This window comes from Macaca nemestrina, chromosome 2 (assembly GCF_043159975.1).
Source record: "Macaca nemestrina isolate mMacNem1 chromosome 2, mMacNem.hap1, whole genome shotgun sequence".
Lineage (NCBI taxonomy): Eukaryota > Metazoa > Chordata > Mammalia > Primates > Cercopithecidae > Macaca > Macaca nemestrina.
Genome location: NC_092126.1, coordinates 140,127,684 through 140,153,616, shown reverse-complemented (window position 1 = coordinate 140,153,616; position 25,933 = coordinate 140,127,684). Strand labels below are relative to the sequence as shown.

The window sequence follows — 25,933 nt, the reverse complement described above, 5'->3', positions numbered from 1 at the left end:
CTACTGAAACAAGAGAGTATTAATGGTTAGAAGGTGGCACACAAACTTAGCTATGAAAATGTAAGAGTTTCTGTCAACGCTGTCCAAAGCTACCAAAATATAAATCAATGGTAAACAACCTGAAACTAAAGCTCATATCCAGAGTCATGGGCAACACCTGAAGATTCTGATCCAGGGGGTATATAGGAGGGCCTGGGAATTTCTATATTTACACACTTTCTTTGGCTAATCTATTGCTCATCTACATTAAGATCCTCTTTTGTGGAGAATGCTGGGTGTAAAAATCAGGAAGTTTGGATTCAAATCCTAGCTGTGTCACAAACAACCAGCTAATATCCAGGTCTTCATTTTCCTCTTCTGTAAAACAAAAGGATTTCCTTTCAGCTGTAAGTTTCTAGCGTGATTTAATTGGATGATATCACTGTCAAGTAAGTCCTTTTTTCTAGCCCCAATTCTATGATAAACAGTTAACATTATCTTTAGTTTAAGGATTGATTTATTGACTTCTGAAAATTGTGCACACTTTAATAAGGTAATTTGTGTTCGTTAATTAAGCCAGCGACAACAAAGTGATCCTTTGTTTATGTGACTGAATAAGAATGTGAACTTTGTAGGCTACATACAGCTAGCAGATTAAATGTCACCCTGGATGTGAAAGTTTGAGTGGAACAAAGAGGATCCATTGAAAAGAGCTTAAGAAGGCATGGTATCTGAGCCAGGTTCTTGTGTTCCGCTGTTCAGTGAACCAATTAATGCTCAATTAGTGCTCCTGTTAAATGAGTTTAGGATTTACCTCATTTGCATGGAAAAAAAATTATACTATTGCTCAATGAAGCTACAACTAGGTCAGAGTTGAGAAATAGATGAAAATATATGGCTGACTGCACAACAGAGTCTCAATTAATTCTTGGCTACAACATTTTAATGAAACAAGCAGTAACTCATTTGCATATACAAATCTACAGATTCTCTATTGAAGTTTGACTGGAAAATAGGTGTGATGCAAACACAGTTTCTTAAAAACTCTGCTTAAAGGCAATCATCTCTTATTGAACCTACTACTTGGGGAAAATACACCTTGTCTTGTGTACGTAAAAATTAAAAAATGAGAGCCACTCGTTTACTGCCAAACAATTTTGAGACAAAAGTGTTAGAAGACCCATAAAAATACTTGTTTTCTTTTAAGAACTGTATCATATGAAGTCTTCCACATTTTTAGAACACATTGATTCTTTACCTGATGCTTTAGTTCTTAACAATTCTGATGGTTTACTTGGTTCTCCAATCCCAATGCTGTTGCCGGCAACAACGCGAAATTCATATTCCACCCAAGGACTCAAACCAACCACTGTTGCATTGTATGTCTTACCATTGAGAATTTCTGGAACTAAAAATAATGGGACACTAAGGCACCGAAGTTGGGACTACTCAAAAACAAATAATTATACAAAATTATATAATTATTAATTTAAAATATAATTGTATTTATTAAAATTATTGGACTAAAATATTATTTTTAAAGTATCCCAAAACACTTTTGTCACTCACCTGTAGCAACAGCCTGCCAACCCACAGAAAATGGTGTCTGAGTCTGAATAGTAAATATTTGAATGGGACTGTTATTATCTGGGCCTGCTCTCCAGCTTAGTTGAGAAGTAGTACTGGAAATCTCTTCCACTTTCACATCCTCAGGAGGACCTGGTGGACCTTGAAAAAAACGTTTTATCATGACTACATTGGAGATACTTACATTCATTAATTTAGGACAAGGATGGTTTATTTTTACCTGTTGTGCTTAGAAAGTAAAATATTGACCATAATGTATTTGTAGCACATTATTAAAGTTCTATTAATTCCATTTATGTGGTAAATGACATTAATGTACTAGTGCTTCCTCTGGAGATTAGAAAATATCAGGCATATGATGATTGCATATCAACCTATACTCAAAAATTGAGAACCATCATCTTTAATTACTCTTAAAATCTAACTCAAGTAACTGCAGCTAATCTGAAGAACTACAGGAGCATGTGGATTTGATTCTGGATTGGCAAGAATGATTTATTATAAACAGAAGACACGTCTAAGTTTTAGGTACTGACACTGCTTGCCAAGCGTGACTGTTCACTATAGTCAAATCCTACACAATTCCGTGTCTGTATCCACACTACCCATACCCTGGAGTCCTGGGGTTTAAAAAATAAAAAATCTATCTGATTTCATCTCACTTCCATATCATGATGTGGTTTCTCAGAGGTCTACAATTTAGACATGAACATTGTGACTGTGAATAAACAGTGTGATCAATTTTTCACCATTTATGCTCACCTCTAACAATGATATCGGCTACTGCAGATAAACTTTCTAGGGTTGTTTGTACTGTGCAGAGATATTTTCCTGAATGATTTAACTGAATATTCCTTATCATCAAATCCCCAACAGATTCCTGCAGACAGAAAGGGAGAAATGGATAAAAATGTAAGCCCATATAACAAGTCCTACTTTATTGTTACAGCTGGATAAATATTAAACATAAAACAACTCTGAAATTAAAAGATATACTAGTATCGTTGTTTCTTGTATCTAAACCCTTTTATTACCCCCCTTATTATAATTACATCTAGACAACACGTATTCCTACAGAAGACACAAAACAAAATAAACCAAAACAAAAACAAATGCGGCTTCAAAAATAGTCAGTGATTATCCATGCAAACAAAGATGGAGAGAGTAATTATGAAAAATGGTGATTCGTATAAAAGACTTGATTCATTTTATTAAGCACTTAACAATTTCAGTAACTTACTCCTCCGATCCTTTCAAAATGAGCCATTCCTTTTTTTAAATCTATGATATCTCCATTGAAAAACCACACAAATACCACTTCAATGGAGGGGTCATGGGACACCTGGCATGGCAGCACTATGCTCTCACCAACTGTAACATCCATTTTGGAAGGTGGGACAGTAATGACAGTTCTCTCTGTTGAGGAAAAAATAAATTTTTTTAAGTTTATGAAATGCTAGCCTATGGTTATGAAATACATATTTGTGAATACTTTTTCATTCATTTGAAATTATATAAATGCAACCTGGACTTCTACAATGTCCAGTGTGAAATATTCTATTGCCTGTTTTTCAATGTCCTGTATTTATTATTGTAGCTTATTACTTATACTAAAATTAAAAATATAGTTATATTCACACCTTATACGAAAATAGTTTACAGAAAACTGTAGACCTTAAAAAATGGCATTCTATATATACAGAATACACTGCATTGTTTTTGTTATATTTTATTCTAACATTTTAGTCATAACATGACAATGGACACACTGGAAACAGCTCTAAATACTCTCTTTTAACTTCACATACTATGAGACAAACCACGTTTCTGAGATAATGAACACCATAGTTTCTATAGAGATTTAGTCATATGTTTATATTTAAGAGGGTGAATGCAACATATTTATTCTATCTTTGACATAGCTGTGATATAATTTTCTTTTTGTTAAACATGCAACATGAATAGGGAAGATGGAAGTTTTCTCTTTTATAATTCAGATTTTCCATTGTTAAAATTATGCATCCATCTTAAAAACCTTCCCTCTAGAAATGTTGGCCTCTTTGTCAATCTTTGATCTACAAGACCTAGCATTTCATTGACCAAAATTTCAAATGACAATCCCAGGGTGTGCCAGTTGTACTTGAGAGTCCTATATTTCTTCAGATTAAAAGAGATTCACAATGGAGATCGTTTTGACTACTTTGTTTATAATAAAGTTCTGATTCCAGAGTGTTGAGAATTGATCAAAGGGAAACTCAATACCTATGAAGGGGCCCTGGACAAATATTTAGATTTAGATACATACCATCTCACCAAGAATAAAATGTTTTGAAAGATTTACATTTAAGAATAAAGGTTTTAGGCAAGTTATTGGAAAAAACAAAAACAAAAAACAAAACTGTACATGAAGAAGTTTAAAAATAGTGTAATGACCCTGGAGAATCTCTTTCTCTATGGGTCATTTATAAGATAAAGTTTAGCTCTCTAAGAAATGGACTAAAAGCTTCACTTTCTTCTAGCTTCTTCATTCTGCTCAAGAAACCAAATTAACATTGAGTTTGTATTTATACGTTCACATTGATTAATGTGCAACTGCATTTTACCAATATAATGTTTAATTATTATTTGACCATTTAAACATTTTTAATTGTTTTCTTCATTCATAAATATTTAGAAGTAGAAAGTAGGAAGTAATAATTTGGGGTTTTAAGGTACATATTGACAAAAGAGCCATGGAAAAATAAAAACACATGCTATACTTCTGAATATGAATATAATGGAGAAAATCAAACTCTTAATCTGTATTAGATATGACTTCATTTTTTATTATTTAAAATACTTTTCATATTTATATTAGATGCATGTACTTTTTATTTTTTATTTTTATTATTTCTTTTTGAGATGGAGTCTTGCTCTGTCACCCAGCCTAGAGTACAGTGATGCCATCTCAGCTCATTGCAACCTCAGCCTACCAGATTCAAGCGATTCTCTTGCCTCAGCCTCCTGAGTAGCTGGGATTACAGGCATGCACCACCACGCCAGGCTAATTTTTGTATTTTTATCAGAGACAGAGTTTCACCATGTTGGCCAGGTGGTCTTGAACTCCTGACATCAAGTGATCCACCCGACTTGGCCTCCCAAGTGCTGGGATTACAGGGGTTAACCACCGCACATAACCACATGCATGCACTTTATATTCTAATTATATCTAAGGAGAAATTTAAAGAATGGTTTTGTGGACTATGCCCATTCTTAATTCCAAGCCTTCGTCACAGACCTGCAACCAAAATAAGGGTAAAAGATATCCAGGGACTTTGCTGAAGTTGCTTATCAGCTTAAGGAGATTTTGGGCTGAGACAATGGGGTTTTCTAAATATACAATCATGTCATCTGCAAACAGGGACAATTTGACTTCTTCTTTTCCTAACCGAATACCCTTGATTTCTTTCTCTTCCCTAATTGCCCTAGCCAGAACTTCCAACACTATGTTGAATAGGAGTGGTGAGAGAGGGCATCCCTTTCTTGTGCCAGTTTTCAAAGGGAATGTTTCCAGGTTTTGCCCATTCAGTATGATATTGGCTGTGGGTTTGTCATAAATAGCTCTTATTATTTTGAGGTACGTTCCATCAATACCGAATTTATTGAGCGTTTTTAGCATGAAGGGCTGTTGAATTTTGTCAAAAGCCTTTTCTGCATCTATTGAGATAATCATGTGGTTCTTGTCTTTGGTTCTGTTTATATGCTGGATTATGTTTATTGATTTGCGAATGTTGAACCAGCCTTGCATCCCAGGGATGAAGCCCACTTGATCATGGTGGATAAGCTTTTTGATGTGCTGCTGAATCCGGTTTGCCAGTATTTTATTGAGGATTTTTGCATCGATGTTCATCAGGGATATTGGTCTAAAATTCTCTTTTTTTGTTGTGTCTCTGCCAGGCTTTGGTATCAGGATGATGTTGGCCTCATAAAATGAGTTAGGGAGGATTCCCTCTTTTTCTATTGATTGGAATAGTTTCAGAAGGAATGGTACCAACTCCTCCTTGTACCTCTGGTAGAATTCAGCTGTGAATCCATCTGGTCCTGGACTTTTTTTGGTTGGTAGGCTATTAATTATTGCCTCAATTTCAGAGCCTGCTATTGGTCTATTCAGGGATTCAACTTCTTCCTGGTTTAGTCTTGGAAGAGTGTAAGTGTCCAGGAAATTATCCATTTCTTCTAGATTTTCCAGTTTATTTGCATAGAGGTGTTTATAGTATTCTCTGATGGTAGTTTGTATTTCTGTGGGGTCGGTGGTGATATCCCCTTTATCATTTTTAATTGCGTCGATTTGATTCTTCTCTCTTTTCTTCTTTATTAGTCTTGCTAGTGGTCTGTCAATTTTGTTGATCTTTTCAAAAAACCAACTCCTGGATTCATTGATTTTTTGGAGAGTTTTTTGTGTCTCTATCTCCTTCAGTTCTGCTCTGATCTTAGTTATTTCTTGCCTTCTGCTAGCTTTGTGCAAAAATCACAAGCATTCTTATACACCAGTAACAGACAAACAGAGAGCCAAATCAGGAATGAACTTCCATTCACAATTGCTTCAAAGAGAATAAAATACCTAGGAGTCCAACTTACAAGGGATGTAAAGGACCTCTTCAACGAGAACTACAAACCACTGCTCAGTGAAATAAAAGAGGACACAAACAAATGGAAGAACATACCATGCTCATGGATAGGAAGAATCAATATCGTGAAAATGGCCATACTGCCCAAGGTAATTTATAGATTCAATGCCATCCCCATCAAGCTACCAACGAGTTTCTTCACAGAATTGGAAAAAACTGCTTTAAAGTTCATATGGAACCAAAAAAGGGCCCGCATCTCCAAGACAATCCTAAGTCAAAAGAACAAAGCTGGAGGCATCACGCTACCTGACTTCAAACTATACTACAAGGCTACAGTAACCAAAACAGCATGGTACTTGTACCAAAACAGAGATATAGACCAATGGAACAGAACAGAGTCCTCAGAAATAATACCACACATATACAGCCATCTGATCTTTGACAAACCTGAGAGAAACAAGAAATGGGGAAAGGATTCCCTATTTAATAAATGGTGCTGGGAAAATTGGCTAGCCATAAGTAGAAAGCTGAAACTGGATCCTTTCCTTACTCCTTATACGAAAATTAATTCAAGATGGATTAGAGACTTAAATGTTAGACCTAATACCATAAAAATCCTAGAGGAAAACCTATGTAGTACCATTCAGGACATAGGCATGGGCAAAGACTTCATGTCTAAAACACCAAAAGCAACGGCAGCAAAAGCCAAAATTGACAAATGGGATCTCATTAAACCAAAGAGCTTCTGCACAGCAAAAGAAACTACCATCAGAGTGAACAGGCAACCTACAGAATGGGAGAAAATTTTTGCAATCTACTCATCTGACAAAGGGCTAATATCCAGAACCTACAAAGAACTCAAACAAATTTACAAGAAAAAAACAAACAACCCCATCCAAAAGTGGGCAAAGGATATGAACAGACATTTCTCAAAAGAAGACATTCATACAGCCAACAGACACATGAAAAAATGTTCATCATCACTGGCCATCAGAGAAATGCAAATCAAAACCACAATGAGATACCATCTCACACCAGTTAGAATGGCGATCATTAAAAAGTCAGGAAACAACAGGTGCTGGAGAGGATGTGGAGAAATAGGAACACTTTTACACTGTTGGTGGGATTGTAAACTAGTTCAACCATTATGGAAAACAGTATGGCGATTCCTCAAGGATCTAGAACTAGATGTACCATATGACCCAGCCATCCCATTACTGGGTATATACCCAAAGGATTATAAATCATGCTGCTATAAAGACACATGCACACGTATGTTTATTGCGGCACTATTCACAATAGCAAAGACTTGGAATCAACCCAAATGTCCATCAGTGACAGATTGGATTAAGAAAATGTGGCACATATACACCATGGAATACTATGCAGCCATAAAAAAGGATGAGTTTGTGTCCTTTGTAGGGACATGGATGCAGCTGGAAACCATCATTCTTAGCAAACTATCACAAGAACAGAAAACCAAACACCGCATGTTCTCACTCATAGGTGGGAACTGAACAATGAGATCACTTGGACTCAGGAAGGGGAACATCACACACCAGGGCCTATCATGGGGAGGGGGAAGGGGGGAGGGATTGCATTGGGAGTTATACCTGATGTAAATGACGAGTTGATGGGTGCAGCACACCAACATGGCACAAGTATACATATGTAACAAACCTGCACGTTATGCACATGTACCCTACAACTTAAAGTATAACAATAATAAATAAATTAAAAAAATAAAAATAAAAATAAAAATAAATAAATAAATATGCCTCATCTAAAAAAAAAAAAAAAAAAAAAAAGATATCCAGGGATCCAAGAAAATTTTTTAGAACTAGAGAAAATATTTTCCTTTTGTAGTTGCTCTGAAAATAAATAAATAAATCCCAAATGTCTTATTTACATTTGTAGGAGGATAAGTTGGCTAATTGGATGTGTTGACAGAGCAAAACTGCCCAGATTTAAAGTTTTAGATAATGCAATTAAAGTAATTTTCAGACATTAAAAATGACAGCAAGTCCTTCCATTTATGACACCACATAGTGGCAAAGTTAGATAAATTATTCCCTATCTACATAGTTCATTGTTGTACAGTAATAATGACTAAAGCTTTATGAATAAGAAATGTTTATTTCATCATTTATAATGGTTACATTTTTCACTAGTTAACTCATTTGTAACTAATATTTATTGAGCATGTAATGTATGTCCAGTCCTCTGCTAAGTACTGGAGTCATGATGGTGAAGAAAATGAGGGAAAAAAATCCTGCAGCAAATCAGAAAGATAAGGAGTGTTCCTTCACAGAGATGAAAGTCTACAGAAGGAAGCTAGCATGAATCAAATCATATTAATTACTATACAGTAATGTGTGATAAGCCCTATATACTAGGAGTGACTTTTTTGAAACATTTGGCAGATCCTGAGGGGATCAGTTTATTGAGAAATAACTGTTTTAGCTGAGAGGTAAAAGGCAAGTAGTAATGGGCTGGGCAAAGGTAGCAGGTAGAGAGGAAACTAGATTTCCTATGCAGGCAAGAGCATTCACAGAGGAACTATGTGAAAAAGAACTGTGATTGACAGATTCAGTGCAACCATGTTGCTGAAAAGGATAGGACTGAACAAAGAGTAACAGAGGAGTGAAAGTGAAGAAGATGAAGCTGGATGATAGCCATGCTCAAGATACAAGCCACAAATGTCATTAAGCTCAGCTACATAATTTGTGGGTCCAAGGGCAAAATGAAAGCGTGGGGTGACTTTTTTGAAAAAGAGGAAAAAGTGTCATTAAAGGTACTAAATACAAAGCTTTTCGCTTTAAAATAATTTATTACTTATACAATAAAATCAGGGTAAGACTCATAGACAAGTGATGACAGGCACTTACAAATTACAAAATACATGATTTTGGTGTTATAATTTTATATGATATAATAAATAATACTTTATTAAGGTTATAGCTTGATTGATTATATAATTTTCTCATTTACTTTTCTGGTCAATCGTTTACTAGATTGACAGAAATTATTTTTAGAAACTTCATTTTCAATTGATATAATTTCAGTGACATCAGTCACTCCTGGCAAATGCAAGATCACAAATACTTTTTGATGAGTTTTTATTTTGTAAAGTATCTTTCTTCTGATGCAACTTTTATGAAACCATTAAGACTGTTTTATAGACTGTAGCAACATTGATAAGTTTCTGATGAATTACACTGAAATATAAATGTTAAAACATCTAGAGCTGATGATTCTCTTCATCAATATTTTTCTAAAAAGATTTAACTCTTTATACAAATCTGTTTTGTGAGAGCCTGAATTTAAGTATAAATATATGCAATATAATCTTAATGTTTCCTCTGACATACACTGTAACTTCTGGAGGTTGTACAAGAAATTGAAAGGGACTTCATGATTTTCATATAATTCAAAATGCCTGTTTTTCCATTCCTTTTTTTTGTATCTTCAGTTACAAAGAAAAACTCATGAATTATTGGTTTCCCCAAAGCTTCATTTAAAACTAATGTTCTTATCATTTACTGGAATAATCTTTAAGTTTAATTTCTATTTCAAAGCCTGTGGATTTTATTGCAATGTCCATGTGTATGCCTTCCTCTTGCAATAATTTATTGACAAAGTTTATTGCCTGAGCACTAACAATTTCTGTGCTGGTGCTCAGGCTGGAGAGTTAATATTTCTGCAAATCCCACAGAGACAGCCTCCGGGGATGTATGGACAAGCTGGCCTCCCACCTTGGATCCTCCTGTTGACTACTTTTGAAGTCTCCTCCTGCAGCCTTTGCTGCCGTCCACTGTTGTTTCTATGGTTGCTACCACCATCATCTTTATCCCTCTATGAGGCCCGGGTTCTGATGTGCCCATGCCCCCAGGATTCCAGGACTATGACTACCCAGGCATGCATGTGCACACCTGCACTTCACACCAACTGCTATGCATGCATGCTCACTGCTGGGTCCTCAGGCGTGTGTGTATGAGCCGCCGCTGCTGCCGCTTCACATATGATGCCGCACATGCATGTGGGTATGGTGAAGCAGCAGCAGCAGCAGCTCATGCACACACAGGTTATAAATAAATTCTTAATCATTTTACCTCCCAATTTGTGTTTTGTACAAAAGACAAATGTACAGTCACAGCAGAACATTTCAAGCTTGGGGACTTCCTCAGCACAGGGCTCTGTGTGACTGGATTGTATGTCCATGAAACCAACTCTGGATGTCATGCTAAGAAATACATACTTACATACAAGTAGAGAGTAGCATGGTGGTTGTCAGAGGCTGGTGGGAGGGAGGGATGGGGAATGGGGAGATGTTTTTCACAGGGTACCAAGTTTCAGATGGGAAGAATAAGTTTTAGAGAACTATGGCACAGCATGGTGACTATAGTTAATGTAATACATATTTCAAAATTACTCAATTAGGATTTTAATTGTTCTCATCACATAAAAAAATGATAGGATGTGAAGTGATGGCTGTGTTAACTGGCTTGATTTAATCATTACACGATGTAAACATATATCAAAATATCACATTATATCCCACAAATACATATAATTATTATTCATCAATTAAAAATTTTAGAAATGCATTTTTTTTGCTGAAAAAATTGGAAACATTGGAAGTATGAAGCAGAGGAATGATATGATGACATACCATTATCTGCAGTGTGAAAAATGGACTGTATTTAAAAAGAAGTAGCTCTACATAAGCAGGCTTATTATCCAGAAAAAGGGGATGCATAGTTCCTCCTGGGAGTAGCCTCCTGTGTGGATGAAGAGGTGCTTGGAGAAGAACACTTTTTAACTGCTGTATCCTCTCCACACACCACAGGCAGACCTGTCCCCATCCTGTGCAGGTGGCTGTCTAATAGCCATGAGGCCACTGATTGCTCTCTCAAAGAGTTCATTCTACAACCATGTGCAGCCTCAGCCCCAGCATTAACACGAATACCCCACAGAGACAAAAATCACACTTGCAAGGACTGGGAGAGTGGTGCTTGTGCGGTCGAAATATACAAAACTGTTCATGCCACTTTGTGGAAAGAACAGGGGCTTTAGTCCGTTAATTCCTTCATCAAATACACCTTAAATTCTTAAGAGAAACTCAAGCATCTGAGAGATTTCTTCAAACCACTCAGATCCTATATTCCACTCCTTTCCTATGAGTGCATATGTACCAGTAGAGTAGCTGCAGTTACTTGAGGCTCATTGACACTGAAACACTTCTTGGTATTTATGGATCAGTGAGATCTTTAGGGCCTGAATTATAACAAATCAAAAAGGAGGAAAGTTGACTATGCTAGACTCTATTGTTTGTAAAAATTTAGGATTCTTTAAGTCTTTTCAAACAAAACAAAGGGTTACTTATTCACTTTCATTTCATATCATTCTATTCTTCTTGCATATTCCTTAGTCATTTGTAAGAAGTTTGATCTAGTGGTTTTAAAATTTTAGCATGTGTAAGAATTTCCTGAGCATTTGTTCAAAATGTGAATTCCTCAGCTTGCACCAGAAATACTGATTCAGTACGTCTAGACCTTGAATATGTCCTTTTATCAGGCTTCTCCAATTGATTTTGATATAGTTAGTCCGTGCTTTGACAAATGTTCCCTTAGTTTTTAAAACTTGAACCTGAAATTTCTATTTAAGAAACATTCAAATATAAAATATATTGTCAGAAATTCTCTAATACTGTGGATTTAGGAAAAAATTATGTCCAGTAAATGTTACTGTTTAGTAATACTTCAAGAAAGAAAGATGGAGTCCCAAGGTTAACTGTAATGAATTCTGTATATTATCTCCTCTTTTATCATTTCTTAAACACTTAATATATTAAAAACTCTGAGAATTCCTAGATGAAAGGAACTCTTATTTATTGGGTTGGTGCAAAAGTAATTGTGGTTTTTGTCTTGAAAAGTAAGGTTTTTTATTTTTAAAATTTTATTTAATTCAAGGTTTCCTACATTTTGGTAGAGTATCAAACATTTTTAATCCATATAACATTTCTTGATACATACAGTGTTCATGCATAGAAATGGAAGTATATCTTGGTATATAAGGACTTCTGAGAAACGTCTGGAAATGTTGATTTTATGATTGAAGAGGATTAAACACAACATAAATATGTGTGTATATATATATTCACATATAAAAATATGCGTTTCTATTTAACATGCATACACATATATGCTTACATATTTATGAGACTATTATGGACATTTGAATTCTAAATAATTTATAAATAATAATTTGTTAAGATAAGAAAACTAGTTTTATGTTATATTAAAAAGAAGATTCCCTAATGTTTTAAAGATACATTCTGATGTATTTATGGATGAAATGATTGAGGTTTGGGATTTGCCTCCAGATAACTGGAGTTGTGGAAGGTTAGTGTATAGATTAAACAAGGTTGATAAGAGTTGCCATTTATTGACTCTGGGTGATGTATACATGAGAGTTTCTTATACTATCACCTCTACTTATGTGTGTGCTTGCAATTTTCAATAATAAAAGACAGGAAGAACACGTTAGGGGAGAGTGAATGTTTACATACAGAACAGGGAAGAACATTTCTCATTCACTTTCTGAAATCATAAGAACTGGCCACTTTTTGAAGATTGTCCTAAATGTAAATGACAATCATTCATGAAGAGTTTGTAAAATTATAGAATTTTAATATTTACCATTTGCCATCTATGGCAGTGAGGTAAAAGTTATTATATAAGAACAGCTTCATCTAGCAGTCCTATTCTTAAGAAGAATAATAGAATATATGATGTGACTCTTTTGATGAATAGCCTTACTCAAATTCACATTTCATAACAGTCAATGACATTCCCAGAATCCCTTTTAGTTACAAGGACCCCAGCAGACATGAAGACTAATTACATCAAAACTTATGTCAGGATCATTTAGTGTGATTTCCTTAAACACTTAAAAATGGGACTGCTTCTCTATATCAATGACCAAATAAATACACTCTTACATTTCATGATCTCTAATTACATTTTTAGAAGCAAGGGGATGTCAGTTAAATGTATAATTGGTCTTTACTGACCATACAGAAAACATTGTTTTGTTTGTTTGTTTTGATGTTTGTTCCTTCAACTCAGTTGAAATCCTTATCAATGTCACTTTGCACAATAATAACTGCTAAGGTGTTTCTGAAGTTATAAACTCCTCTCAAAGGATGGACAAATGTATAAGAAAAATTATCAAACTTTTCCTTTTGTACAAGCATGGGGCTCTTCCTTTAAGACATAGAAAATGTTGCTAAGAAATCAATATAAGCTAGTATATAAATAGCACGTCAAACAGGTGACAAAGCTCTCTTATATTTTCTCTCACTAGTTAACTTGTGATGTCTAGAAATAAATACTTTTAAAAATTGGTCTTTTTTTCCTAATGAATTCCTCAGAATCTCAAATTATGCTACGTATTAAGATGTTAGTCCTTTCCATTGCTCTTTATTTCTTCCTCTCTATTCATGGTCTTCCTTCTAACTGTAGAAACTTTTTTAAATAGACATTTTTCCAAAGAAGACATACAAATGGCCAACAGGTATGTGAAAATGTGCTCAACATCATTAGTCATCAGGGAAATGCAAATCTAAACCATGATGAGATGTCACATCACACCTGTTAGGATGGCTATTGTCAAAAAGACAAGAGAAAACTGTGGAAAAAGAACTCTTACCTACTATTGGCGGGAATATTAATTGATACAGCTATTATGGAAAACACTATGGAGGTTTCCCTAAAATTAAAAACAGAGATGCCATACAACCCAGCAATCCCTCTTGCGGAAAATAAAATCAATAGTCCAAGGAATGTCTGCACTCACATGTTCATTGCAGCAGTATTCATGATAGTTAAGATATGGGGATCACCTAATGTCCATTGATAGATGAATAAATAAAGAAATTGTGATATGTATATACAATGGAATATTGTTCAGCTCTATAAAAGAAGGAAATACTACCATTTGCAACAACATAGATGAATCTGGAAGAACTACGCTAGGTGAAGTAAGCCAGCACAGAAAGAAAAATCCTGTATGATCTAACTTATAGGTGGCACCAAAAAGGTCAAATACATAGAAACAGGTAGTAGAATGGTGTTCACTCAGAGCAGAAAAGTAAGGAAAATGGGAAGATGCTGTGCAAAAGGTACAAAGTTATTGTTATGTAGAATAAATAAGTCTAGAAACAGAATGTACAGCACAATGATTCAGTTATCTGTATATATATCTGTATACTCTATCACAAATACTGTATTGTATACTGAGAACTTTCAAAGAGTGTAGACTTCAGGTGTTCTCATCACAAAGACACACACAAAAGAGGCAGCTATGTCAGGAAATGCGCAAGTTAACTTGCTTAGTATGTAACCATTTTATTAAGCATAAGTAGATCAAACATTTAAGGTGTTGTATACCTTAAATATAAGCAATTGTTATTTTTTAAGTGATGGGGATTCTCTCAGGTTTTGTTTGTTTGAAAGCATATTTATTTTGCATTTATGTGGGGGGATTTTTAAACAGGTATAGAATTCTTATTGGTATTGTCTTCAGCCCATTAAAAATGTCATTTCATTTTCTTCTGGGCTCCTTTTTTCTTTGTTATATCAACTGCCAGTCTTGTTTTTTTTTGGCATAATGTATCTTTTTTATCTGATTTATTTTTCCTTTAGTTTTGCTACTATGTGCTTAGCTAGGTTTTTCTTTGCATTTGTCTGAACTGGGGCTCACATAATTTCTTAAATTGGATGCTTATTATCATTTTCAGTTTTTAAAAATATCTGGCAAATATTTCTTCAAATATTGCTCATGTATAATTTTCTTTCTCTCCTCTCTGCTCCTTTTGGAATAACAATTTTATGTATGTTAAAAGTTATTCACCATATTCCATGTTTTCCTTATGATACATTCTGTCTTTCCTATTTTATTCTCTATGTTGCAGTTAAGATATTTTCTATTCACACATCCTCCCCTTTGCTAATTCTCTTTCTGCTATATCTATTCTGGTGTTAAATCAATGTATTGCGTTCTTAATGTTATCACTTGCAATTGTCAGTTCTAGATTTCCCATTGGAGTTTTAACAGATGCCATTTCCTTTCTGAAATTCTCCATCTTGTCATCTATTTTTTAAAATATATTAATCAAAATTATTTTAAAGCCCTTGAGAACTTCAAAACTTTAAAGCCCTCTGAGAACTTTAATATTTCCATCACTGTGACCTGTTACTGTTGTCTGTTTTTTATTTCTGGGTTTTGGTCATTTGGCTTTAGCTCCAGTTATTCCTAGTAACATTTTATTGAATGCTAGACATTGTGGCTCAAAAATGTAAATGATTTTATAGTGTTATATTTTTACTGGGGAGATTTACTTTCTTAAGCATGCAATTAGAAAAATAGCCAGAAGGTGGTCCGAACCTGATATGAATTGAGTCTGGATCTTAGTCATTTTAAGTCCCGGTCAATTTTATTTTGTTTTGTTTCGTTTCTTACTAGGACATAGTCCTTCGGATATCCTGACTCAAGTTTGAGTTGCTTAGCAGACCTTATTCTATTTGGTTTATTCGGAACCTCTATTTGTGTCTCCTTTCACTGTAGGTCTACCAAAATTTCTGCTTTCTGTTTGGTTTCTTCATTCCCGATTTACACTGCTTAGGAATTGGCAAATTTCTGAGAAGAAAAACAGCAGGGACTGTGGGGCTCACCTCTCTGCGCTTTTGTTTTCTCCAGGCTACTGCACCTCATGTTGCAAACGCATTGGCTGTTGTTGCAATTCCTTAAAACAACTGTTTTTGTTTATTTTTTAATATTTTAACAATATTTGTGGTGAACATCAGCGGGAGGTTGGTGTGATAAGCTTACTTCAACTAGTTAAGACAGATTATTCTCCATTATTATTAATGTTTCATAATAGATTAAGTGTGTTGGTAGAAATATTTAGGCCATTTATCAGTAGGTTTTTAGATAATAGCTTGAAGAGTATGATAATTGATGTCAGTTAGAGAAAGAAATAAACTTAATTTTGGACAGAAGTAGAGATTCCTAACATAGAAATATACTAATTGCTTATTCAATCATCTGTTGAAAACCATTTAATTAGTATTGCACCCTTACCTTATTCCAAGTTATACATTAGTATGACTGCTGAACAAAAGGAACAAAACCAAACTGAAGAACCATTAGAAGATTTCAACCCTAAGAGTGACAAAATCTTGCTTATATTTTAATAGGAACATTGTAGCTTCTAGAAGGAAAACAAAGAATTAGGACAAATACTTTTGAAGCTATTACTGGGTTTCCAAGCTTAATATTTATGAACAGTTTGTCCAAATCATTCTTTCTTGTGTGTGTCAAGAGGTGGGTTTAGCGTGTGTGTGGGGGGAGGTAGTGGGTGGGGTCTGGTGAGTATTCTTTGACTTGTAGGATTTTTAGCAGTGTTCTTGGCCTCTATCTAGGATAGATGTGAGTAGACCCTTCAGTTGTGAAAATCAAAAATATTTGCATATTTGCCAATGTCCCCTGGGAGACAAAATCATCCTGGTTGAGCCATTCTGTGCTATAGCAATACTATGGGAAAGAGATGACATGGCTTAAAGTTTGGGCATTAAAGTGGTGAGAAGTGGTTAGCTTCTGTATGTACCTTGAAACTGAAACCATTTTGGGGCAATTGAATATGGGGTTTGAATGAAAGAAAAAATTAAAAATAATCTCAAAGATTTGATCTAAAGAACTGTCAGTGTAGACTGTCATTAATATAGAGGAGAAAGAATACAGTAGAAACAAGTTTGGGGAGTAAGAATCAGGAGTTCAAGGTTAGGATATAGTAAATTTGTAAGTGAAGATGATAAAATTGGCTGTTGAATTTGGAGATTAAAGAGAAATATTTGAGCTGGAATTAGTTTGATTTGAGTTTGGGAATTAACTTATAGATAATATTTAAAAACAGAAAACTGGATGAGATAATAAGGGTAGGTACAGCTATAAAATGAAGACCAAGAGAGAAAAAAAAAGAAAAAAAAAGACGAAGAGAGGAAAAAAATTTCTATATATTCTATATACATGCATGTATACATGTAGGTCTACCAAAATTTCTGCTTTGTTTGGTTTCTTCATTCTCGATTTACACTACACAGAATGTATATAGAATATACATGTATGTTTATATACATACATATAGATGAATATAACTATCAACTAGACTACCAGTTTAGAAAATATAACATTTTAATAATAGGGCTTTTAGGAAAAGGAATGGAATAAAACATTAAATCATTCAGGAAGATATTTTAGGACCAAGAAGTATGAGTTTCTAGAGTGACAAAGCCTGCCAAATGCCCAGTGTAATGGTTGATAACAGATTTAAAACATGACACATTGTCTTGAAATTGTCAAACATTGGAGAAAACAGAATTCTAGAGAACAAGAGGGAAAAGATGTCACAAACAACAGATTAGAAATCAAAAAGGTTTAGTCTTTCAGAGCAGAGTAACGGCTCAAAATTTCTGAAAAACAATGGTTTCCAGTCTAGAATTCTATTTCAAACTAAACCACCAATAAAATGTAAACATAGAATAAAGGCATTTTCAATCATGAAAGATTTTTTAAAAATTTATTTCTCTTGGATTATTTCTCAAAAATCCACTGGAAGATTTAATCAACCAAAATGAGGGAGTATGTTAAGAAACAGAAAGGCATGGAGTTAGGCAATGGAGCATCAACACATGGGGCAGGCTGATATTGAAGGGAGAATATTGAGATAGATTTGGGAAATGAATTATTGGCAAGTCCATAGAAAACTAAGCAAACGAACAAAAGAAGGGAAAGCAAACACAGGAAAATCAAAGCTAATACTCTGAAATAAACCTTGGATAGAGAAAAGCAGGCAAACAAGGCAATCGGCGTAATGGGGTCTTTATTTCTCCAGGCCTAGCAAGCCAGAAATAAAGGAGTTTTTAGTCTTTAATTAATACGCTTTTCCTTTTTGTATATACAATCCATAAGTCTAAAATATTTTACATCCTCTTAGATAAGTGCATGATTATGTGCTTACACATGTGTATCTACAGATTAAAATCTACATGCAGCACTTATCATATTTCACCACAGAGTAAAATTTAATTTCAATGCATAAATTAATCATGGTCAATATATTCCAATTTACCTTCAGGTACCATTACTCATTTATTTACTACTTCAACATTTAAATGGTTAGGAATAAATATTAAAAGAATACTGAGAACCCCAGAATAAAAGAAACAAATGAAGAACTAGTCTAGAGAAAGCATTGTCTAAAATGTCTAAATGAGAAAACATGCAACGTTACCCTATTTCCCTAGCAAATAATAACGTAAAATGTAAACACATATCTTTTATATTAACAAATAGTCAAAGCAGGGCCTGACATCTATTTAAACAGAACAGGCACTGTAGATTCTGTGTAATAAATTAGATATGACAACTACTCTGTTTCAAAGCTATTAGTACATAATAGGCAGTGACTACATATTTACGGCATCATATTTATATTTCTTATAAATTGTTAGTGTTCTTTCAGACTATTATCCAATAGTAACTTCATGCTGGGCTGTAGCGAATTATACAATAGAAGACTTCTGTAGCTTTTTTTTGTTTTGGGGGACTTTTTTGAGACAGGATCTTGTGGTGTTGCCCAGGCTGGAGTGCAGTGGCATGATCATAGTTCACTACAACCTTGAATTTCTGAGCTCAAGTGATCCTTCCATCTCAGCTTTCCAAGTAGCCAGGACCACAGACATATGCCACCACACCTTACTAATTATTTTTTATTTTTAGTAGAGATAAGGTCTTGCTATGGTCTTGAACTCCTGGTCTCAAGCAATCTTCCCACCTAGTGTAATCCAGCACCTTTTAAGGTGCTGGGATTACAGGCATGAACCACCACACCTAACCTGTAGTTTTGTAGAAGATGAAAGTAGAAATGTTTATTTTGCCTGGCAATAAGCCCTAATACAAATGATATTTTCTTCTGAATGTTTCATGTTGGGATGAGGGGAGTCAAAATGAGAAAATAAAACTCAGAAAAAGAGGATAAGGCTAAGTTTGGTTCATGTGATTATTTTTCCCCTTTTCCACACCCTTCAACCCCATTCCTCTTTTGGACTTGAAAGCATTTGGTAACTACTTGTGTGAGCATTCAGGATCCAGAGACTGAAAACATAGCTTGCTTCTGGGGACGTTTTTTTTATCTTAATGACACACTTTACTCCTAAAAAAAAAAAATGGCCCTAGAGCATAAGTGACCACTGAGTTAATTTAGAGGATAAATGCCTAAGAAGGAGAATAGCCTAATTGCTTCTTTTAGGGTCAGAATAGAGTCAAGGTAAATTTACCAAATTTCCAATTCCTAATTAATTCTTAATTAAAAACTCAAGAAACAAGTAAGCACAAGTGTTTGCAGGTTTGGGAGGGAAACTGAAGATAAAAAAGACTTAATAGTTTGAGATATATATATACACACACATATATGCATATATGTATATACATATGTAGGCATATATGTATATACATACATATGTATGTATATAGTTACCTACAGAATAAATGTATTGGTTAAAGTGTTTTTTTTATTTTAATAAAAATAGGAGATGGATAGCTAGTGATTTATACTGCATGAATGAGACCAAACACAAAGGAATACACAATATAAGACAGCATTTGAATGAAATCTGTGGTGAGAAAATTATTACAGTAGCTGCTTCTAGGAGTGTAGTAGGAACAAGGATTAAATGACATAAAAAAAGTTCTAAATGTTGGGTGACAATAATGTTCTATATCTTGTGTGTTTTGGGTTACAAATGCCATTTTCAAAATTTAGTGGATATACATTAAAATTTATATATTTTATTATATGTAAGTGCACATAAATATTGCACTCTAATGAATTTTTACATGTAAAAATGTACATACAAATATTGCACTCTAATGAATGAAGTCTGCAGTATTTAGGAGGAAGTACTAATATCTGCATGTTACTATATTTTTATTCTTGCTGGACTTTGTTTCAACACTGTCATGTAAAATTGTCTCATGCAGTTTTTAATACGTACATTTGTTGGAAGATGGAAAAGAAGGAAAGCAAAAGTTCCGCCACTTACTAGCACAGGGACCTTGGGCGAGTGGTTTTAGCAACCTATTTCTCAATCTCCCTCGTAAAAAATGGAGATAATAATACCTGTTTCAAAGCATTGCTCTGAAAGTTAAATGAGATGATATACACAAAGAACCTATCATGGTGCCTAGGACAGAGAATGTATTTAACAAATAGTAATGAATAATAATAATAAAGAATACAAGATGAATAATGATAAAAACTAAGTCATCAAGATCCACATTAGTTAGTAATCTCAGGTTAGCATAATTCCAAAGGCTGTGCATTAACCACTTTAGGAAGTGGTCTATACTCTTCTGTGTCTGGTCTCCTTCAACTGGCATAAACCAATAGGTATACACCCCCTATTTTTATCAAAATTAAACAAAACAAAACTTTGATCAATAATAGGTTTAAACTATGCAGTAAAAATATCTTGAAAAAAGTGGTAAAACCTATACCATATTAACATCTATCCTTTACATTATATTTTGTAAAGTATACATTAAGAAAAAACACAGCTGTATGACATACGTGGTAACTTAATCTGATTGACATATGCTACATTTTAAAAAAGACTGTGAACTAAATTGTCATGAAGACCAAGATAACATTGATCTTAGGGGATTTGCTTAAATCGATGCATGTTTTTGCTTGTTTTTACATTTTTACTTGAAGAGATTGTAGTATTCAAGTTTCAATAATTCGCGCAGCATCACTTTCAATATTGGAACGGGAAAATTTTTCATCTGACCAGTATAATAACTCATTATATATTTTCTCACCTTGAAGTAATTTTTACCATCAATAATTTTTAAATCAAAATCTTCACTGTTGAAATGTTTTCAGTCATTCTGTGTAGGAAAGCGGTGCATGGAATTGAACATTTTTCGGGAGATTTTAGTGCTACTGGAGACTTCTCTGGTGTTTTCAAGTACTACGATATGACAGATGTATTCCAATACATCTTGTCATTTCTCTGAAATTGTACTTTTGGTTTTCTCAATCAAGCTGGGCTTGTCGATAAAGCTGAGCTTGATATCTCAAATCCTTCAAACTGCCTTTTAGAGCCACAAAGCCTCCAATTATCTATGTATCTTGGGCATTTCTCTTAGTAAACTTAGACCTGTATCATTCTGCTGGAGAAAATGGATAGGCCACTCTGTAATGGTGGTATAATAAAGACTTCTATCACAAAGAATAAACAACTAAATGAGCAGCAATAAACTTAATTTGCACATTAGATATGCTTTTCCAAGTTCCGACATTTCAGTTGAAAATAACACTGAAGCAATGAGGCCTATAATTGAACATCCAAAACTTCTCCAGTGGGGAAACAGAAACAAATGTTGCCTGCAAACAAGATCATTTTTATAGCCTGCTGTTACTCAGTTTTTTAATAATTTTCCAAATGCCAGATCAAATAATTTCTCCTTTTATGTGATTTTCATATACCTCTTAGTATATGTACATATTGTAATTTTAATCTCAGTCCTCCAAAATGAAAACACTTAAACTCTCTTTCCTCTTGATTCCTTGTTTGTGCCTATGAAACATGTCCTCAAATTATACTGGGCATCTTCTGAGGCACTGGAAAGGCTGCTGCTAATTGCACTCACAATGTTTGAATGGAAAATTGCTTTGTCCTGCTGCATTAGTGAAATAGAAATTTCCAACATACAGTGCAGATAACTTCAGAATCCTCTTAACATAGATAAGCCATATCAGCTAAAAACTAAGCTGGAAAATATCTCACTCTTGTAACTATTATCTTTTCCATGTTATCTAACAACAACATTTCTTGCATGACTGAGGCTGATAAGTAAATTCAAAGGGAGATGATTGTTTTATCAGCTTTATGGAAATTTCTCATTTGCTCCTTAACACTCTATTACTCTTAAGGTCACTATACACTGATTTTGGCTTGAGAAACAAAATTATATTTGATTCTGTAACAACAATCAGATGAATATTACTGATGAGAAAATACACACACACACATTTACACAACCATTAAGCCATCTTAACAAACAACCAGATGACTATACACCCAATAGTCAAGAAAATGGTTCAATTGATGTACACTATTATAATTTTTTCCTATGCTAGGCTTCAAATTTGTAGGCTGTAAAATAATAATTCCTTGGCAGTGATGTCTTCAACATTTTTACATGAAAGGGAATTGGACATAACAGTCTAGTTAAGGGGACATGGTAATAATAGACTTAGAACTGTGCTTGTATGATAGTCACACAATTTAATAAAGATTAAACATTACAGATAAATAATAAAACAACGTTTTTAAGGCTGTTTTTCTTCATACTGTACACACATTTTGTGTTTATTTTATTTATATGTATTTGTGTAGTTAAGTATGTACATGTTTATATTTCATAGGATAGGTCTTGTTAATGACAAAGAAGCAAAAGACCCCAAAATCCACTTAAAATGGGCTGTGGATATGTCATGAAGGTTAAAATATAACAAAATTTCCTTCCCATTATTAGGTGTAACTGCATGAAAGTAACTTGATAATCATGTATAGTGACATCAGTTACATTAGCATGTACTCTTTTTGCATATGTAAGTTAGTCTCCTGTACTGTGCTAGAAACACCAAAACAATGAATTCTCTTCATAAACTTTTGGATTTTGATGTAGGTTCAGGCTTGTACCCCCTTAGAAGAGTGAGGTGATCGATGTCTGTCAGAAATATAAGATTACAAACATTACCGTTGGAAAGTGAATGCATGTAAAAAGTTTGGTAAAATGTTCTTTTTTTGCAAAGTGTACTAAGAACCTCAGACCCTGAAAAACTGAAAACTGTCAGATTTTAGAGCAAGGAAGCCAGTATGAAAAGTATCCCTATGAACTAAGCTGTATAAGATAATAGCATTTTATTAAATCAATAAATATTTACTGGGCACATACAGTTCCCGGCAAGGTTCTAGGACTTATGGTTCATCATTGATTAAAACAAAAATCCCTGCCCTCTTTATGCTTCTGTTCTAGAAGGGAAAAAAAGACAAAAATCCATAAACATAATAACTAAGTCAGTTACACTTATCTCAGAAGATAAAAAGGGGTATGGAAGAAGAAAGAGTGGATCTGACTAAGGTAACAAGGAATGCCGAGTGGGATAATTTTGTTTCAACAACCTCAGCAAAGGACACTAGAAATGAACAAACAAAAATGTAAGTCAGTTTTTTTTTTTTTTAACTGCACTATCTTGATTAATTATTTTTTTACTCGTGGAAAGAGCAAAGTACCTGGGGATTATGGTGTGACTTATGGAACTTATTTCTATCATAAGAACTAGAAAACTAACTTGCAGAAAACATGGCTATATTACACATCTGAAATATGCAAATGTTACATCCAGAATGCAGTACAGTGGCTTTCGAGTTTCTCAGTTATTATTTTTGTTAGTCGTCAACTTTTATTTTTCTTTCATCAATTATCAGTGGACAGTGAGTATTATGATGTCAAAAGTTTAAGAAACTGGAGGAAGAGTGCCTATTCATTCTGTTCAATCTATCCATTAACTTTTGTTTTTCTTGTCCTCCAGAGTGAAGAAATCCCCATCATTGTATTTTAGCAGCAAAACCATTGGCCCTGCTCCCAGATCACCAGTATTCTAAAGAAACTCTCTTTTAAAAATGACATTGCTACTGCTGGTATTTTCTATCCTTTCTATTTCATGTTTTAATGCCCTCTGCATTTTTCCATACCTAGAAGATTTAACTGCAATGACTTTTTATCCTTCACCACATTTTAATCTTCTGCTGTAATAAAATTAGTGCATACTACCTACACCTTCTTAATTTGAAATGATGTAATAAATCTCTTTTTTCCCCTTAATGAACTTGTTATTTTTTCAAATATAAAGCATCCACATTTTTCAGTGTCTGAGTATTGCCAAAAATTTGCTGAAGAAATAGTCTGTTCTTAAATATAGCCATAGCATCTATCTTGAAACACTTAAGTCCATCTCTGTCTTAAAAATTGATAACAATACAATCTTAAGGAAGAGAAGTTTTTCAAAATGTGTCACACTGGTTGGATTTTGACGCATCAAGTTTTATCAGTCACATTTCCCCAGAGTACTTTAGACAATTGTCATCCTAATGTAATACACTTGAGACAAGTTGGCAGAAATATCCTCCAGGCTCAAAGGTGGGCGTTTATTTTCCTTGAGATATTTTAAATGATGGTTGAAGTGTAGCAGCTAACTACTTTTTATTGAATATATTTATTTTTAATGGAAAAGATGAGAAAGCACCAAATGCTGATTTTAATCATTTGGGCTTAATTAGCCGCTTAAACTGCTTTATCAAGAGAGCCATTTTTATTATCCATGAGGCAATGAAATGATAGAAGTGATACAGCTTCCAGTAAACATACTAGTTTTATGAGCTGAGATTCAACAAAATAAAGCAGCAAAGATAAGGAACAGATACTTCTAATATTAATTATGTCCCTTGGTGACAAATGTAGGAACATTTGGATTGGTACTGATTTAGAAATCTTAAAAATAAACTATAGAATTTATCTCTATAAACTGTATGAGTTTATCTGCTAACTGTGATGAAAATATAATAATGATTCACATAGATTTCAGTTTTTTCTCTTTGAAAAGAACTGCTTATTAAAGGATGTGACTCTGCATTTAATTAGTTTTGTACCTGGAGTTATATAAACAAATTAGCCAGTTAGGTATTTGGTAGCCTTATATACATGTAAATATTTCATATAAAAATAAAGATTCTGAAAGACATTTGACCAAAAAAAAGTTATCCAGTGACTTTATCAAAACGTCCATGGCCCCTAACATTAAGGCTTATGTAAAAAGCCAATAATTTAGGTGTAGTTTTTAACTCTAATTATATTCTGACAGCATTTTCAATTGCCAAAGTATTCACATCTACCATGGTATCCCACTGGCAAAGTGTGCATGCTATTAATGACTACAGTAATGGATCTCTTAAACAAACTGTGAAATCAACTATTTCACATATACAATATGGTATAGGTTTGACACCGTGATAGAAGTCATGATACTCCTGCAGATTTACAATGTTCATCAAGCACAAATGAAGATAATGTGATACCTTTTACAATGAGGCTGCCAGCGTTCTTTGCAGTTCCAAACTGATTTGTGGCTATGCATGTATATGATCCAGCATCCGACCTGGTAACATTATATATCTTGAGGCTGCCATCCTCCAAGAGAAACATTCTAAAAAGAAAATACATAATTAATGGAAGTAAGGCTCTTCAACATTGGTAAATCATAAGTGCTTATTTTTATTTTAAAACTTTACTAAAATCATGGGTATATGTGATAATATGAATTGATTCCTTTCCTATTATTCTGTTCTTCATTGTGAGCTATCTCTATGTCTACATATTACAGTAAATGGCATTTGCTTTTATTCTGACACAATATTGATAATTATCATTCTATAATTTGAATTATCATTGTTGATTTCAAAGCATATTAAAAATAAAATCAGTGCTTGATAGTATAATGTCAAGTTGCTTGATGAATAAGAAATGCAACTATATACTGTGTATTTTCCAAAGTCAACTCACTGGTGAAA

The 25,933-nt window shown here is 33.9% G+C and overlaps 1 protein-coding gene across 7 annotated transcripts in view; it reads right to left on the bottom strand.

Annotated features, from left to right (window-relative positions):
- The window catches only part of LOC105479608 (contactin 6), a 307,236-nt gene that overhangs the window by 21,963 nt on the left and 259,340 nt on the right, over window positions 1-25,933 (bottom strand). For all 7 annotated transcript variants that reach the window (XM_011737630.3, XM_011737629.3, XM_011737633.3 and 4 more), the window contains 5 exons: window positions 25,442-25,569; window positions 2,807-2,982; window positions 2,329-2,446; window positions 1,549-1,707; window positions 1,238-1,387 (listed from right to left, as the gene is read on the bottom strand). In XM_011737630.3, coding sequence (XP_011735932.2) covers window positions 1,238-1,387; window positions 1,549-1,707; window positions 2,329-2,446; window positions 2,807-2,982; window positions 25,442-25,569 — 731 coding nt within the window. The remainder of the gene's footprint in view (window positions 1-1,237; window positions 1,388-1,548; window positions 1,708-2,328; window positions 2,447-2,806; window positions 2,983-25,441; window positions 25,570-25,933) is intronic.